Here is an 18,405-nt window from a genome sequence, read left to right as displayed (position 1 = left end):
AAAATGCAACACGCGAAACAAAACCAAAAGAAAAATATTAAAACCATGTTAATAAACCAGGGACTAAACTTAGTATTTCAGAAGAGAAGGTCTGTAGCAATCCTTAATGATAACCAACCATCAATGATACAAACGGGTGGCATTTTTGTTGCATGCTTAATGACGGTTGTTTAGTGAGGAGTTGCTACAGAGGTCATTCTTGCGAAATAGGATCTTAAATAATTTATGATGTTTCCTGTTACATCTAAGGAAATTCGTGCGGCCACCATCTATTTGAAAGAGTCCCTGATGGAGACAGATATATTCGGTTTTCTTTTTGTATATTTGTATGGTGTTTAATATCCCTTGAGCAGCCATAGCCATATGAAGAAGGATGCTTGGGAATACACGAACGAATAAACATGAATAAGGAAATAACAAAAGAAAATAACTAGATACCAAGTATTGTAATGCGGTCTGCAGATAGATGTTTTTCTTCCACGTCCCCCTAGTTGAAGAAACCGATGCCCGACAATGCAGGGGCCCCACATTAGTTACCATTTACGATTGCCATTTAAGTGTAGACTTCTTCGGTTGAAAACCTAGGATACATAATATATTGGCCGACAGAATAGATAGATCCAAATAGTATAGAATGGTACAGATGATGAACAGAGACGAGGGAAATTAACAGTTGTGTTTAAGATACAGTTTCATAGTTAGATGACCACCAAATTAAATTTTGAAAAAGTATGTGATGATTTTAATTTGCAAGCTATAAATGATAATTGAAATGCAAGCATTACAGAAAGGTCTTGCAACCAAGATCATGAATATACCTGAATCAACAAAAAATTGGAAGTCAGGCAAGTACTTTGATATCAGATTTTTTCATGGGCCCAAATTTTGTGGCTTCCCGACAAAATACCATTTCGTGGGTACATGGAATCGTTGATTACGAGTATCCCCTCACACGGATAATTTCGTTATATCAAACTTGTAATTACTTCGTCGTGGACCTATAATTTCGTGGATTAAGAATACCCATGAAATCAACGAAATAAAAAAAAACCCAATGAAAATATGTGATTTCGCAATATTTCATCTCTACGAAAGCCTATTGAGCTCTTTTTGAAGGAGAAAAAACTCGGTCAATATATCTTTTTTCGGGTCGACAAATCCAGGTATCGACCGAAGTTAAAGGCTACAATTGAATAATATATATACTCCTGGCTAGATCGGTCGTCAAGAAACGGATTATTTACGGGCTTTGATAAAGGAAATGAAGCGAAATGTGTTCAATGCGTGAACTCATAGCTTAGCCAAGTAGCTGTTTCGGTTTTGATAAAAAAAATTGTCATCCATTTACAAGTATTTTCAGCCCGGTAGATTGATCAATCTGTTTTGTTAAAAGTACAGTCCTAATCAACGTCGGAGGCTAAAACGTTTTTGGACAGACAGACATATTACTCGGTCGGTCTTTATTGCCTGTGGTTGATAAATTCCTGTTTAATGTCCCTATTGACATTATTTTCGATTTTGGAGTTAGTTTATATGAAAATGCACTAAGATGAATGAGAATATTGATTATATTGTCGACTAGCACGTCTGTGAAATTGGTGTTTCCAAAAAAAAAAAAAAAAAAAGGAAATAAATACCCACCTTTAACTCAGGAAAAGATTGGAAAGGAACTCAAAAGAATGATTCAAATATTTCAAGTGTTACTGAAATTCGACTTTATTATTTTAAATTGAATGAAATAAATGATTATTTCAATTCAAATAACAATGAAGAATAATTGCACAATTAAGTTCCAGATTAAAAGCTATGTCGACTTTTGCAATCTATGTTTAAAATTTTGTCGTTCTTTTTTGCTAATAACACAGTCTGGCACGTAAACAATCTATGTCTTCCTCTCTGTTAATTATCCATAAACATGGTTTAGATGGAATGCGTTGCCAATGTACTGTGGTGCTCTTAAGTCGAGTCCTTAATTCGTTTTCAATTCACCGCAATGGTCTGTTTGAATTTCTAAATGAAAACACTTCCATCATTTGAATCAAACGAAGATGAAGAGGCGATATAATTACTCCGTAACCAAACACACCTTAAGGCAAAAAGACGAAATTTCCAGATACTTTATTAGTGACCATATGTGTAGATACTTTGGTTTTGTTTAATTTTGTTTAACGTCCTATTAACAGTTAAGGTCATTTAATAACGTGCATCCATGTGTGTAGTGTATGCGTGTATGCGTGTGTGAATGCAGATACAATTCCGTTCTATGTAATTCTACGTCTGAAAGTCAAGGAAAGCTTTTAAATTTTAAAGTTTTATATAGTATCTGCATCTGGATATTGCATATATTAATTAAACATGTAGACTTTACTGAACATTATTTGCATTTATATATATTTATGCAATCTCTCTGAAGATTGTAGATACCAGCTGTATATTGCGTACAACGATTTTTATTCTGAACACGAAATTGACTACATGGTATTAAGTTAATGATTTTTTTATGTTAAAAGATTATTTTAGTTTTTATTAATTTTATGCGTTACATACTCATACATGATATTCCATGTGGGACTCTTTGTTTGCCTTGGTATAATGTACTCTCAACAATACGGTTGTGTGACGTCGGGCGTCTAAGGAGACACTTCCGGAGAGATCGAGTAGGGAAGTGAGAAAAAGAAAAGCTACATATCACAAGTGTTTTGGTTGGGGCAGCTGACCAATTTTCGTTTCTTCTAATCCTGTTCCGTCTTTGCGTATTGTAGAGTTATCTTCTCTTGTGAGCAGTTATTGATTGTTACGTCATTGGTTTGTGTGAGAAAATTACGTCGTTTTCTCAAAAATTGATGACGCTTCTCCCACAAACTAATGATGTAACAACCGATACCTGCTCACAAGAGAAGATAACTCTGCAATACGAAAAGACGGAATAAGCAGAAGACAAAGAACCAAACCATATTCTGCAGGAGGTTCCTCATTAGTCGCCTCATGTTGTATGATGTAGTGGGACAATTTTATTTGCGAAACTTCAGGTGTTGGAAACTATAAAAGTGTCTCACTGTAAATTGTTATCGATAAAGACATATGTCCGTCCACAAGGTCAATCTGTTGCACCTCAACCCTATCATTAACACTAACAACAAATCTCTTCCGAATTGTATCCCTTTACCACCATAATGGACTACTTTTTAAGACTTTGTCCAGAAACGGTTTAGCTATCCTTTTGTTTCTTTCTTTCACCCTTCATGAAAATTGGTCTGATATCCCCAAAGCAACACTTGGAAGTCTATGAATTTTCTTTTCTCGCTTGCCTTCCCTTTCTTTTCGGTGGTGTATACTGTTGTCATAACGACAAACAAAAACGGCCAGAAGATACTGGTCGTTTTGTAGCCGAGTGGTTCATTGTAAGTGAGTTCTCTACTGAAGATTGGTCAACTGAAGGTATTGTTCAGCAGTTTACCAGCCTGCAAGGTCACAGCCTCGATATCCCAGGGGCTACACACAGTAAAGCTCTATGCACCTCTGAAATAACATGTCATGACAAGATTGGCTCATAAACAGAAATTTGGCGTCTCGCTAGACCGATACTTGTCCTTTGAAGATAACAAAGGAGAGAGAGAACCGGCATAAACACTGGTCAATTATTATCCTAATGCCACCGAGCTTATTCTTTGATGTACATCAAAGGTTTTAGATCGGTGTTCTTAAGATTTATTTTAGTTTAATTCGCAAGGTTATGCGTGCAGATACATTGATTTTATTGAACATATGCCAGGTTTGCGAGATTGATCTCCGGCATGTCGAGGATGGGTCAAAGTATTCTATAATGATTAAAAACACATTAAAAACAAATAAATAATAAGTTTTAAGTGAAATATCTCCGAATACATATGTATGATCAACTTGTGTTTGTTTCTATACCAAATACTCAAATCCCGTTTCTAAATTTCTTTATATTGAAGTATTGATGAGGGTGTGATACACTTTTTTTGTTCTTGCAACAATAAAGGTTATATAGAGACGGGTGCCTAGGGAGACAGTGTATATGTATGAATATGTCAGTCAACTTCAATGTAACAAGAGCCGGACAAGAAACGATACAAATCCCATACATTGCAATAGGCAGTAGATCTGGATTGCTTCCTTCAATTACTCTAAAGCAAAAGACACAGCAGAAAACCTCTGATTCAACGAGGAGGGGGTGGGGTGGGGTTGTGGGGTGGGGGTAGAAGTTTGCCGGTTTTGGTACTGCAAAGAGACAAGATCGCGTAATACTATTCACCGGCAGGAACTCACAGGGTTCACATACATGCGAATTGAACCGATAATGATAAAAGTTGGAAATTGAAAAAATAAATTCAACGGGCTCAAAACATTTAAATACATATCGATCTTTTTCTTTTCAAAGAAGAAATGCTGAAATCACAAATGTTTGGGGTCTTTTATGTCTCGTTAATTCGGCTATTTGTGGACCTCGTCGGACCTGTTTGAGTGACTGCCTTTAAGCGGGCACAATGGATAATAGTTTATTAAATTAACACACGAACGCACGTACCGTACGAATTCGCATATCCTTTCAATATCTGATTAAATCAGTTAGGAATACAAAAAGATGAGTTTCTGCTTTCCTTAACATAATTACTGTGATTCGTTCTGACCTCTCACGCAATGTCAAGCCGGATGCATTGGCGTATTACGCAACAGTGTTCCAAACACACGACTGGATACAATAAACAATGTTTTTATAGTAAACAGATTAGAAATGTATGGAAATTTCAGTCAAAGTAGCTCCAGAAACAACACAATTGATTTGACCTTTGCATGAGACTGCATACTCGATAGAAATGTCCACATGGAATCATACTTGATAAAATCGTGTCCTTTTACGTTTTCCTCTTCACATATTTATTACCCTTGAGGTAGGGAAACACGATTCTTTAGATCCCCGAAATTCATAGTGTTTTGTTAGTCAAGTTAGAACAAAAATACATCCATGATTGTGATCGGGTTTATGCGCTATTGATGTCGTCTGCGTCGGTCAATCGAAACTTAGCGGTGATGTGTCTCCCACGGCACCCTCCTTTATATGATATTAACTCTTTCGAGGACGTTTTACCAAATGTACATCCTTAAATAACCTTAGCTGTTAATAGGACGTTAAACAAAATTAAACCAAACCAAACTATACCCAATGTAAACAAACCAGTGCCTTCAATCAATGAGAAGGAAAAATAATACGGTCATCAGCACGAAACCGTTCCTAATATCAGTTTTCAGTGCCATTAACGATTAAAGACTTGAAGAATAGGCGCAGGAACTACTTACCCTCTCGGAACGCCTGGATCCTCTTATTTTTGTGCAATTTATTCATTATGTAACTATTTCCTCTGTTTCTTTTTTAATCTGGTCGAATAGCGGTGGAGTTCAAAATGAATCCTCGACCGTTGATATGGTTATTTTCTTTTATATTTTACCATGCTATCATTTGGAAATATGCTTAATTAAATTTATGTTCGAGGTTACGCTAGTTGGCAGTGAAAATTGTCTCCCACATTATTAGGTGACGTTAGAAAAGAACGGACCTACTGAATTGCCATGTTTCATCGCAAATGACGGCTATGAGATTATTTTGTGCCTTTTTTGGTAGAGCGCCCGTTGAAGACACAAGCATTATTGAGCTTTTCTCACACCTCAGACAGAGATATTCCGCGTCATACCCATGCTAGATATTTCTATCTCGTCGGATCCGTCTGGTACCTTTACCTGACATTTCATGGAATGTTTACCCAGCGATGTATTCATCCTTGCGTTAACGACTCGAAATTGACAATCTGCATTATACATATTCTGTTTTGTTGTTATATGTTTTATGTTAAGGTACAAAATTTAGTTAGATATCTGATGTTAAAGATAAAACATAATCTACACAGACAAAATACGAGGAGGCTTTCAAATGTAGCTATAGAAGTGTAAAGGTCATATACAGTTGAGGCCCCAGACGGGATACGTGTAACCTGTATTAAAATTGAATAGTCTTTTCGAAGTAAAAGATGCAAGAAAACATCTATTACCTGTACTTGAGCGAGCTAGGTTTATCGCAGTCTCGGACAAAGATTCTGTGACATCCCAACCTCTGCTTACGCCTCGCTTGGGATTATGTCACAGAATATTAGCCCACGACTGAGATAACCCGATCTCGCTCAGTCACAGGTAATACATTGTATTATTCTTTCTCGATTGCAACACTTGGGGACAGCTGCCTTTTCATTTATATCGCCTGTTCATTATGTCTCTAAGAAAAACAACCTAATGTCAAAATAATGTGACAGGGTGGAGTGTCATACTTTTGTGTCTAGGTTATGACATTTCAGTTAGATAACAGGATAAAATTGCCTTAGAGTGGTTCCATCATTCGTGGGCACCGACTTCGTATGCTTTTTGCAAGGATTAAAGGCTCAAACAAAGCGACCATTTACATAATACCAGTTCGTTTATGACAAAAATAATAATGATAATTATCTGACATTTATTTTGTAGATTGTTCGAGACACATCCAGAAGTTCAAGATTCATTCCTGCCATTCCGCCAGCTTAGCAAAAAGGACTTGGAACTGAGCGCCATTCTCAAGAGTCACTCTCTGAGGGTGATGGGAACAGTTGATAAATGCATTGCACGTGCATCGCAACCTGAAAAATTACGGGATCTCATGTCGGCACTAGGGCAGCGTCATATATCCTACAGTGCTCAAATCGAGTTCATTGAAGTAAGTTACCAGGGTACTGTAGGGCATATTTCTGCAATAGAGCATTGTCAGTTGTTTTAGTCTGATTATATCTTTCAAAGAATGATGTAGGGTTGGCATGTTAAAAAAAAAAAGTCTGGTAAAGGAGGGACCAGGTCCTTACTTGTCAGATAGTGGAAGATTATCATTCAAGTGAACGGCAGGAAAAACTATTTAGTACTAAACGGAATTTTTGACGAACTATGGTATACATAGTCTGTTATCGAATGAACTACATCGTTCAAGGTTTGTCTTACTAAAGTAGGTACAACTAGCAGGGCATTATATACATGTATATATATAGGTTAATACAAAGTCAGATATGAATATTACTCCATTAAAGTCTATTGGACCGATTTACTCAACTTAGCTACCTTATAAGTCCGTTATACATCGTATACAAGTTTCTCATTCTAATGTAAACCTTTAAACAAATACTTTATACAAGAGCATTTATACCCAGGCTTAATCGATATATTTGATAATACATTTGGTTACAGTTTACATACAAATGTATGATTTGTCTCCCAGATACTATAAGGACACTGGTTCAAGCGTAACGTAAAGGGAATACTTACTACAGTCGAATCTGCTCAAGCGATCATCTGTATTAAATTACCATCTGTTGTATGCGACTACTTTTCATTCCTCGAGACCGTTTTTACCATGTAATTTAACTGTATTAAGCGACCATCTGTCTAACGCGACCAGCGACCACCCAATACTGACCCCCAAATTACGTTAAACGGCCACATTTGATACATTTTAGCGACCATGTTGACGAAAATATACCAAACGGTCGTTGAAATAGTTGTGTATATTCAAATTTGCTACTTGTATATGTTGTCAAGGTTACTGTAATTTGTAAGGCTTCGTTGTTCCGGCGAGAACACTAGCTATCATTCGCTGTTAGATTACAGTGTTTACAACATATATAATCAGGTCCAGTACACTCTGCTGATTGAGCCACAGTTGCTACGACCTGTAATAGCTGTTTCAATCTGGAATTATTATTTTTCTTTCAAAAAAACCCGACACAAAGTCGCATTTTAAAGAAGATGTTATCACCATAACGATTTCAAAAGACATCCAATATTCTTTGCTAAACATTGTTGATGATAAAATTCGATTTTACATTGATGAAAAAATAAAAAATAAATGAAAAAATAAAAATAAAACATATACTGTATAGCAGATGTATTTTGTAGGGGTTTACATTTCGCTATAATTTCACTTTTAGTTATATCCGCGAATTCTAAAAACCTGCGAAATTATCGAAAATGTTGACAACTTTTACGGATCTTATCACAACATGTTGAAAATATTTATAACCCAACGCTAATATGAACCGAATACGAAACCACGAAATATTAACCCTGCAAAATTACAGCGCTATATAGTACCTCAAGACAGCTATACGTTTAATGTGGACAAACCTATATATTTTTTTAAAAACTTTATAGCTCAATTCACAAAGTGTGCTGGACCTGATAAATACCACCCATTAACGATATATCAGATAATAGGTGTTTATTTTGCTGACGTATATTGACTTCATAGACAGTTGCCGTGGCCACATTGTAGGTTATCTCTGTAAATAGCTCAATTTGTACGGTAATCCGTTTTATATCGCGAGATATAAAACCTTTAATATATAATGATGATCGGCAATCAAAATATCTGGCGATACTTTTTCAAACAAATAAAATAAGGGTTTTATATTTATACTTTCACGTACCTATTTGAACGCATTCACGTTTTAACGCATTATAGAGTTATAACAAATTGAAGCATTGATGATTTGGCGCACCCACAATATATGCAACAGAAATCAGTATACAGAATCCAAAATTAGGCCAATCATGACTTAACGAAATAATGAAAACGCAGTTAGTGCTGAAATATGTATGCTCACAGTAATTATTCCATAGCTATTATATGCTCATGAGATATCCTTTTTGATAATTTCTTAGTGCCAAAAATGTTAAATGATGTGCCATCACAACACGTTATGACATTATTCATATTGCATGACATCAATATTTTATTGCATGTCATACTGTATACCCTATTCAATATTCCATATGCTCCACGCTGAATGAATTTTACAGAATGTACTGCTTGTGTGAAGTAAACAAAACACTAATCTCTATGGAGCAATATGACCATAACTTAACACGTTGCAATCGTTTGGCATCCTTTATGCATATGTAAGAGTGTTCGCTATGTATAGTAAAACATTACGTAAACAAAAAATAGTCTCGATGGACTCAAGCAGAGTATTCGCTTCGTATACTAGAAAGTTACGTAAACAAAAATACTAGTCTCTATGGACCCAAGCAGGTTCAACAACAAAAGCGGCCTGCTGTATCAGAATGTATTTTATCTTAGACGACTGCACACTCGAACCTTTTCTTCTCTGTCTTTTGGACTTGCTAAGGGGAATTGAAGGAAACAAATTGATGTGCATCCTCATTGCAAATATCGGTATCTACATGTATATAAGTTTTTTTGTAATTTCCCTTCTAATTTGTTTTGCGGTGTCTCCCTATAGACACCCGCCCTCATATGAACATGGTTTCTCCAAGGACATTACACTCCAAACAAACAAAAGACAAAAAGATTAGGGAGAGATTCGTCGGACACCTGAGAGAGACCAGACACTATGCAGAAAATTCAATAAACTGTCACTTCAGTGACTGAAAGCATTCATAGGAGGATGAAACGATTTCTATAATAAAAAAAACACTGAAGGATTAATTTCGATTATACTACCACCTCCACACAACAACAAAAAACCAGGTAGAAAGCTGGCTACATCCTGTCCAATGGGACGCAATGTTTGGATGGCCCTTTCCTTTGTGTTTCTTTGAGCACTGTGTGATCTATGGCTACATAACATGTCATAACATCACGTGGTTAAATAATGTTTTTTCTTTATCTATAATTCACGCCATAAATACCAAATACAACTAAATATTTCGGCCACTCCTGTGGCCTCTATCACTAGGACTGAGACGCATGTGTAATTATCTCAGGTCCATCTTAAAGGGTGAGCTAGATAGAGAGTGGATGAGGATGATATATTTATAATTATCAAATTAAACATATTATGAAATAAGCATAAAATTAATAACAAAATATCAGCAAAACCATTATTCGTACTAAACATTGATAAGTCTAGGGCAAAATATAAGCAAAGGAAACATTTACATGTAGATGGAGACCTTTGAAAAAGTGCAAGGAGGATAGACCAGATGTTAAAGAAGGGCAATCGTCTTTTGCTCTATCAACGACAACTGCCATGTTAAATGAGGTTAGATCCTAGTAATGCTATGTCCTCCAAGCGAGGACTGAGAAATCGTATATTATCAGATCAGATCACAAAGCTTGAAGATGATATTGTAGAATATTTTATCTCTATTCTATCTTTCAAAATCAATAATTACTATTGATGGGGCCATATGACGAAAAAGGAGTTTCTGCAGTTTCTTCAACAAGAAGGAACAGACAAAACTACAAATCTGAAGGTCGACAACATTGGTCGCCTCCACATTGGTTGCCTACAAATTTGACGCGTTTTCTTTTTGTGCTGTCTGATATTTGGGGTCAGGGGCCGCTGTGGCCGAGTGGTTAATGAGTCTGACCATCTACCAGCTGATAAGAATAAAGCAAACAAATCATTACTCTTTTGACATCATTTATGCCTATGTAAGAGAATTCGGTTCCCAACGTCAAGTAATAAGGTTTGAATATTTCCAGGCAGAGCTGGGAACATATGTATAGCTAGTATACTTGAAAACGATTTACCCACTGTATGTAATATGTATTAATTGAATACGTTCGCTTTGTATACAAGAAAGTTAGGTATTGTTACGTACTGTTGAATCCAACTTCAATCCGCTTAATACAATCTTCTTAAGGCCCACCAACCATTCACATGCAAGATGTTACGTATCAAATACCTTCTTTCAAAACGTATATTAAAGTTAGAAGTGACGTGATATACTTATAAGTTGGGAAGAAAGCTCGTCATTGATTACCGTAATAATACAAATATGACTAAGCTTCGATATTTTTTGTCGTACAAGTTTTTGTTTTTGAGATTGTTTCAATTGTTATTTATCAATTGTTCTTCAAAGTAACATTTACAAGGATTCGAACTCGCCAAAGATACAAAAACATTACAGCGAAATTTTCGCTGCAGTTTATTTTTTGTCTTTTTCGCCCGCCGTGATGAGGACGAATTTATCATAACAGTTAATATAAGTTAACAGCATAATAAACATCGTAATTAAATGTGAAGGGCACAATTAACACTGAGCAGAAATAGATTGGATTGGCGAAGGTTTGTTTAATACGATGGCCGACAAGAGCCTGGCAAAAAGATGTGAATTTTCATATCTTTTTGTACCATGGTACACTTTTATATGGTACACAAAGATATTAAAATTCAAACCTTTGTGTACCATGTAAAAGTGTACTATGGTACACAAAGATATGAAAGCAGAAATAAAATGAACCCGTTGCTTTTGTATCTTTCTGTACCAAAAAAACGGCCGAAAACAGCCATGGTACAGAAACATGTGAAACCATCAGACAAAAAGGTTACCAAGTATGAAAAATTACACCCCGATAAGGCTGTCATCACATACAATGAAATGTTATCGCACGGAATGTCTGTTATTTTTATTACACCAAATGAGCTTCCAAACTATTACTTACTCATTTAAATTGAAATCAACTATTCAATAAATATCCTTTACCGAATTTTATAAATGTTTTATTTTAAAAAGGAAGTCATTATGGATTATTATTCTAATACATTTCTAATGTATTCTACCGTCGGCGTCTTCAACTTCTCAAATGAAAGAAACTCCAAACCAGTTGAAAACGCCGACGGGGTCCGTAGGGGACAAGGGGACAATCAATTTAATTACTTCGAAGGATAGTCATAAACAAAATTGTGTGTGTGTGTGTGGGGGGGGGGGATACGATGAGCTAGTTGTACGATTCNTTAATTAGGGTTTCACTATTCGGGGTCAGTTCTGGTCATAGTGTCCGATAACAACATTCCGATGCTCTGGTGGTACACTTTTTTCATATCTATTTGTACCGTAGGTGGTACAAAAAGAAATGAAAAAAGTGTAACGCGGTACTAAAAGGAGAGAAGCTTTCATATCTTTTTGTACCGCGCAAAAGTGTACCACGGTACAGAAAGATATGAAAAAAGTGTAACGCGTGATTTCATGGTACACTTTTTTCATATCTATTTGTACCATAGGTGGTACAAAAAGAAATGAAAAAAGTGTAACGCGGTACTAAAAGGAGAGAAGCTTTCATATCTTTTTGCCGGCTGATATCGGCTGTTGGTACATATACATCTAAAAGTAAAGAGTGTTTTTGTAAAGTTCTTTATAATTTTTATGTACCATGGTACACTTTTACATGGTACACAAAGATTTGAATTTTAATATCTTTGTGTACCATGGTACACTTTTACATGGTACACAAAGATTTGAATTTTCATATCTTTGTGTACCATATCGAAGTGTACCGTGGTACAAAAATATATGAAAGTTCATATCTTTTTGTCAGGCTCTTGTCGGCCATCGTAGTTTAAGTGTGGTGAAATAGATATTCTTCACGTAAAAACATGTATTTTGTTTGCTTCAATATAATCAAATACATATTTAAAATAGTTATTTTTACTATTTGTAATAGCATTTCCTAATAGTTTAGCACAAACATTTAGGTATCGCAAAACTTTAGTTGCTAGCGGTACCGAAGGGTATCATGACATAACGATGATAATATGCAATAATAATCCATTGATGCGACCAATACATGGTTTATCAACAATCATCTAAACTTTTGTTAACTTTTTTTATACACTTATATAAAGCATTGCCTTCTCAAAATTAAATCTGTTTACCGCCGTCCTCGGTTAAGAAACTAAATATCAGGAAACAAACAGTCATGTTTCCCTCATACAAAAAACATTACATATGTTAGAACTCTGTTTGTATAATAACTGTTAGTTTTGAATCAGTTTCGACTGTTTCGTGTTTCTCGTCGTCAAACAACTTAATATTAGGCCACTCTGCACTGATTCTGCTACAGCAAGTCGTCCTTTTATTGTATTAATACTCGGAATTGTCTCAAATTGAACTCATTATTCTGATTAAGAATTAACCGGAATCGCTTCTCTTACCCAGATTAAGTAGTAGATACAAATGTTAGATGAATTTGAAGTGATGTGATGGGACAAGATAATAAAAAATGGTCTGTGCTGTTTCCCCAACAAAAAGCAGCAGACAAAACCACAAATCTGAAGGTCATCCACAGTAGTCGCCTTTACATTGGTCGCATCTTTTTATTGTGTAGTCTGATACTTGGGGCCGCAGTGACCGAGTGGTTAAGGAGTCTGACCGGCTTCCATCATTTGCCCTCCATCACTACAAGGGTCAGTACTGACCGCAGGTCGATGTTTTTTCTCCGGTTATGCTTGTTATGTCCAAAACCAAAACCTGTCTCGTTCTTAAATGACAATATGTGTTGATAAGAAGTAAAGAACAAACAAATCAAAAATGCGTGTCAACATCTTCATACTTCCCCAAACCAGTAGAGAAATGTTAGACTGGGATACAAGCATTTGTGATTAGGATTATCACTGTTGCCCTTGGTGAGTATGATCGCAATCAGGGGGAAATATTTACATTTCATTCATATCGAGGCAATATATATGTAATAACCCATATTTAATGATTATATGTAATTACCAGCCTCATGTGACATCTTTTTTAACGCGGTCTCATCGATAAAATATTATTAAGCTTAAGGTATACAAGTCATCCAAAAATCAATTCATACCGTAATCAACGTTATATGTTTTGTTATTGCATCCTTTCCGGGCAATTAGGTGTATATACGATGTCCGGTTTAGCAGGATTTATATCTTCCCCAGACAAATAGGGTTAATGAACCATGTTTATAAATACATTCTCATCTTGTCAATGCTTTGTTAGATCATACGATCATATAAACACTTTATGACCTTAGGATCAAATTGCATTCTGATCAAATTGGATTTAAAGGTCAGCGTTACATACTTTTATGACAAATTCTCCATTAGCACTTATGAGCTGATTGTTCTGGTGAAGAACCTTGCTTTTTCGAACCTTATTAGGTGACTGACGAGCTAGAGTAAAATTAGGATCTAGGTCATTTTTTCATTTTTGTTGAAATGTTATCATACTATCATTATCAGATTTACGTTTTTTATACAATTGTCATTTTAACAATTAATTTAGGACGTTTCAGCTCGTTTACTAGTAAGCAGAATATCTTTTTTTTATAAAAAATATGGTCCACTAGGGAAAAAAAAGAGGAAATATGAGCATGTTTTCGAGAAGAAACGAGTGTCATCTTATTATCCCGAATGATGTATGGCGATTATAATTCAGTTTACTATATATGAAAGGTGTCTGGACATACAGGGAGCAGACAGGCCCGATAGTGTTAACTAGAGTACTCTTTATAAAACGACTCCTCGTAACGTACGTGTTAATATGAATACTCTTTATAAAACTACTCCTGGTAACGTACGTGTAAATAGGAGTACTCTTTATAGAACTACTCCTGGTAACGTACGTGTTAATAGGAGTACTCATTATAGAACTACTCCTGGTAACGTACGTGTTAATAGGAGTACTATTGATAAAACGACCCCTGGTAACGTACGTGTTAATAAGAGTATTCTTTATAGAACTACTCCTGGTAACGAACATGTTAATAGGAGTACTCTTTAGAGAACTACTCCTCGTAACGAACGTGTTAATAGGAGTACTCTTTATAGAACTACTCCTCGTTACGAACGTGTTAATTGGAGTACTCTTTATAGAACTACTTCTCGTAACGTACGTGTTAATAGGAGTAAGCTTTATAAAACTACTCGTGGTAACGAACGTATTAATAGGAGTACTCTTTATAGAACTACTCCTGGTAACGTACCTGTTAATAGGAGTAAGCTTTAAAAAACTACTCGTGGTAACGAACGTGTTAATAAGAGTACTCTTTATAGAACTACTCCTGGTAACGAACATGTTAATAGGAGTATTCTTTAGAGAACTACTCCTCGTAACGAACGTGTTAATAGGAGAACTTTTTATAGAACTACTCCTCGTTACGAACGTGTTAATTGGAGTACTCTTTATAGAACTACTCCTGGTAACGTACGTGTTAATAGGAGTACTCTTTATAGAACTACTCCTGGTAACGTACCTGTCAATTGGAGTACTCTTTGTAGAACTACTCCTCGTAACGTACATGTTAAATGGAGTAATCTTTATAAAACTACTCGTAACGTACGTGTTAGTAGGATTACTCTTTATAGAACTACTCTTCGTAACGTGCGTGTTCATGTGTTTGAATTATTTGGCCTAAACCATCGGTGAGCCAGAGTGGAAAAAAAAAAATTGTATCTAAACAAATGAAGGATGCAGTTTCCCTAGGCGAGAGGGTTTGAATATAGAGGTGTATGTAACTATTCTCTACCACTAGTCGCATTGGTTTATGCGGCTTTTAAAGATGACTTAACAAAATAAACGTTTCCACCGAGCAGATGTTGGACTATTTGATTTCAAGAATTGAATAATGAAAGGTCCAATGGATTTTGCATATGTCAGAATAGCTTGAGTAAAGGAAAAATGAACTGATGTCAACAATATTCAACAGGTCCAAAATTCACCAACGTTCTTCAACTAAATACATGTATCATGGAGAGTTTTTACATATTAAATAATTGCTTGAATAAATTAAAACTACTTAACAGAAAATATGTCATAAGTTTCAGCAATGATATCAAATGGAACATTATATGTTAAGAAATTCCCTGAAGTTAAGGATCATTTAAGATATTTGGTCCAGCGACTGATTAATATCTTTCGTGTAATCAATCCCCTCCGCTATTAACTCGAAAATATAAAAACCTCACTATATTTACCTTATTAACAGTAACAACTTTTTGAGGGCTTTCAAATCGAAAATATAAAAACATCTCTAAATTTACCTAATATACATTAACATTTTTGTGAGGGCTATTAAGAATAGAAAACCTGATTAAATTTACCTAATTTACAGTACATCTTCTTGAGGGCTATTAACTCAAAAATATAAAAGCCTCACGAAACTTATCTTATTTACGAGAGATTCGTAATGAACATAACAAGGACTGTCTGCGGAAACATGTTGTATTTCCATGTTCTGTTACATACCAAATTGGTGTGTGTTTCTAATCAGACATGTGCTATAATATTCGTGCTATTGACATTCCACGTCGCCGGGCTCGTAAAATCAATTTCGAGAAACTTTGCATGTTTCCGCTCAAATTGTGGTATGGCTAAGGAATACCATTACGGGGGCTCTAGAATGTCTTATCTACAAAAATAGCTTGCACTAAAAAATATGGGTCAGACATACATTGACCCTAGTTCTACTGGATTTTGGCATCACTCCAAATATCTTATTTTTGGCAATAAACTTATTCACTACACGTTGTTAATTCGATAAGAAAGACGAGACCAGAAATTATCCCACAAAATAAATTTCTCGATCCGTATGTTTTTTTTATTGAACAGCTTTGCTTCCAACATTTCTTTTCCAAACTTCGTACCACCCGAAGTCTTAAAAACATAATGCAATAGTTACCAACTTGAGTCGTTAGGTCCCTGTTGAGGTCTGACTGCTGTTTCCTCGAGTGGTCTCCGTATACCTATATAATATATAATACCTCTCGTTGATACCGGCATGACCATTGAAGAAAGATGCCATTCAACCCTAATTTTCTAAATGTTTATTTCGAATGGTTGTCTCGAGTTATTCGGGGCTGGAGGAGAAGCGTCTGTTCTGGTCGGCGCTATAAACGAAAATTATTCGGATTTTACTTTTAGAAGGACTTGCAATGGAAATGTAACTATAGATAGATACCTTTATTTTCCCTTTTTTTATGAAGATTTTAAGGGTGTGAAATTTTAAGTTAGTAAATATCTCTGTTTCCATTACAGAAGATAAACAGCCATCCATTTGTTTGTACCGATAATCCTGTCTTAACCAAACACTTGGCCATCATAATGGCAATGCTGACACTGTTTGTAGGTATAAACTGTTCCCAATCATGCATCCTTCTTTACGGCAATACAACTCAGACTGCCCATGATAAACCTTTGCCATGTTTGATCGGATCCCTGGTTAATGCTTACCTCTGTTCCCTGGAGAGTCTCCCACCCCATACCTATATGGAGCCCCATATTGACATTAGCATCAATGATTCGAGATGTCATTAAACTGGACACGGATGCGAACAAGGATCCTATAATTACGTACACTCTAAATTAGATCCGGAATAATTATTGATACAGACGTGATCTTTCTGCACTCATTTTATATCTCATTCTAGTTACCACACGGTCCCTTGTGAATCAGGATCACAAGCTTTCCTTTAGTTAACTCGTTTCATTCGAAAGTATTGCTTGAACTTGAGAAAAATTCTCTTAAGTTACGTAACACGGACCTTCACGTCAGAAATGCGCTTACCTAAATTCTGGCCCCTAGCATTAACAAAGAGTCCTACGTAGAATGCCGAAACAGCTGTATGATGCAGTGTAATTCATTTTTGACATGCTGTAATCACCTGTGTGTGTGTTACGTTAATCTTAAAACGTACAAGGGGGTTGACTCTGCGGTCGGAATGTTAAGGTCTTAGGTTTGTCGTAATCTTGATGGCCTAATTAGTCTCTTTTAAGCAGTGGCACCATTTAAATTACACCCACTTTACCAATTATTTGATTTGAAATTAAACAGTCCTCCTTCAAAGTTTGAAATCAATTGGGATTTCAAACCTTTTGGTCCCTAGCACCAATGAGCACTAGAAGGGCTGTATGATGCAGTGTGATTGATTTTTGGCATGCGGTAAGTATCTGTTACCAAGTTTTAAATGTACAATCACCTGTGTGTGCTACGTGCATCTCCAAATGGAAAAATACAAGTAATATGTTTTCCTTCAGTTTAGGAACCTTGGCCTTATTCGAAATTCATTGACTAGGATAGTCAGCAGCCCTTCAGCTACAACAAACACCTGATATATCTCGAGACAGATTAGCCGTTCGGCGTGTCCCTTATAATATTGTGTATCTCCAATGTGTATGGCTGCTCTCTATCTGGAAATGATTCGGAAATAGCCGCCACTATCGACAAGGAAGCAATACAAATATTTGTTTGACATTGTGCTTTCTTAATTGTATTACTTGGTCGCGACAAATTCAACCAACAAGCCAGATAACATCAAACTCTACCGCAAATTTATCATGTTAACGTCACTTGCATAAACGGAACAATAAAAAAGAAATAAATTTGACCAAGCCCAGACGGGAGGGGATCGATTTGGACAGTCATTTAGATAGATAACATTGTTCAGAAGTGCAGCCGTCACTTTGCCATAAAAAGATAATAAAATCAGAAACAACTTGTCTGCAGTATAAATGCTTTGACAAGGGAAATTATAAAAGTGTATAGATATTACATATTGAATTTCTGTCGTAATCTGTTAACTTTGGTTTGGTTTGGTTTAG

At 35.8% G+C, this 18,405-nt stretch overlaps 1 protein-coding gene across 1 annotated transcript in view; it reads left to right on the top strand.

The window, feature by feature from the left end:
• Positions 1 to 18,405, top strand: part of LOC110440510 (neuroglobin-like) — a 47,217-nt gene that overhangs the window by 21,479 nt on the left and 7,333 nt on the right. The window contains exon 2 of the mRNA XM_021483630.1: positions 6,535 to 6,760. Coding sequence (XP_021339305.1) covers positions 6,535 to 6,760 — 226 coding nt within the window. The remainder of the gene's footprint in view (positions 1 to 6,534; positions 6,761 to 18,405) is intronic.

The sequence above is a fragment of the Mizuhopecten yessoensis genome, unplaced genomic scaffold (assembly GCF_002113885.1).
Source record: "Mizuhopecten yessoensis strain PY_sf001 unplaced genomic scaffold, ASM211388v2 scaffold11183, whole genome shotgun sequence".
Lineage (NCBI taxonomy): Eukaryota > Metazoa > Mollusca > Bivalvia > Pectinida > Pectinidae > Mizuhopecten > Mizuhopecten yessoensis.
This window is presented reverse-complemented; position numbering and strand designations above follow the sequence as displayed.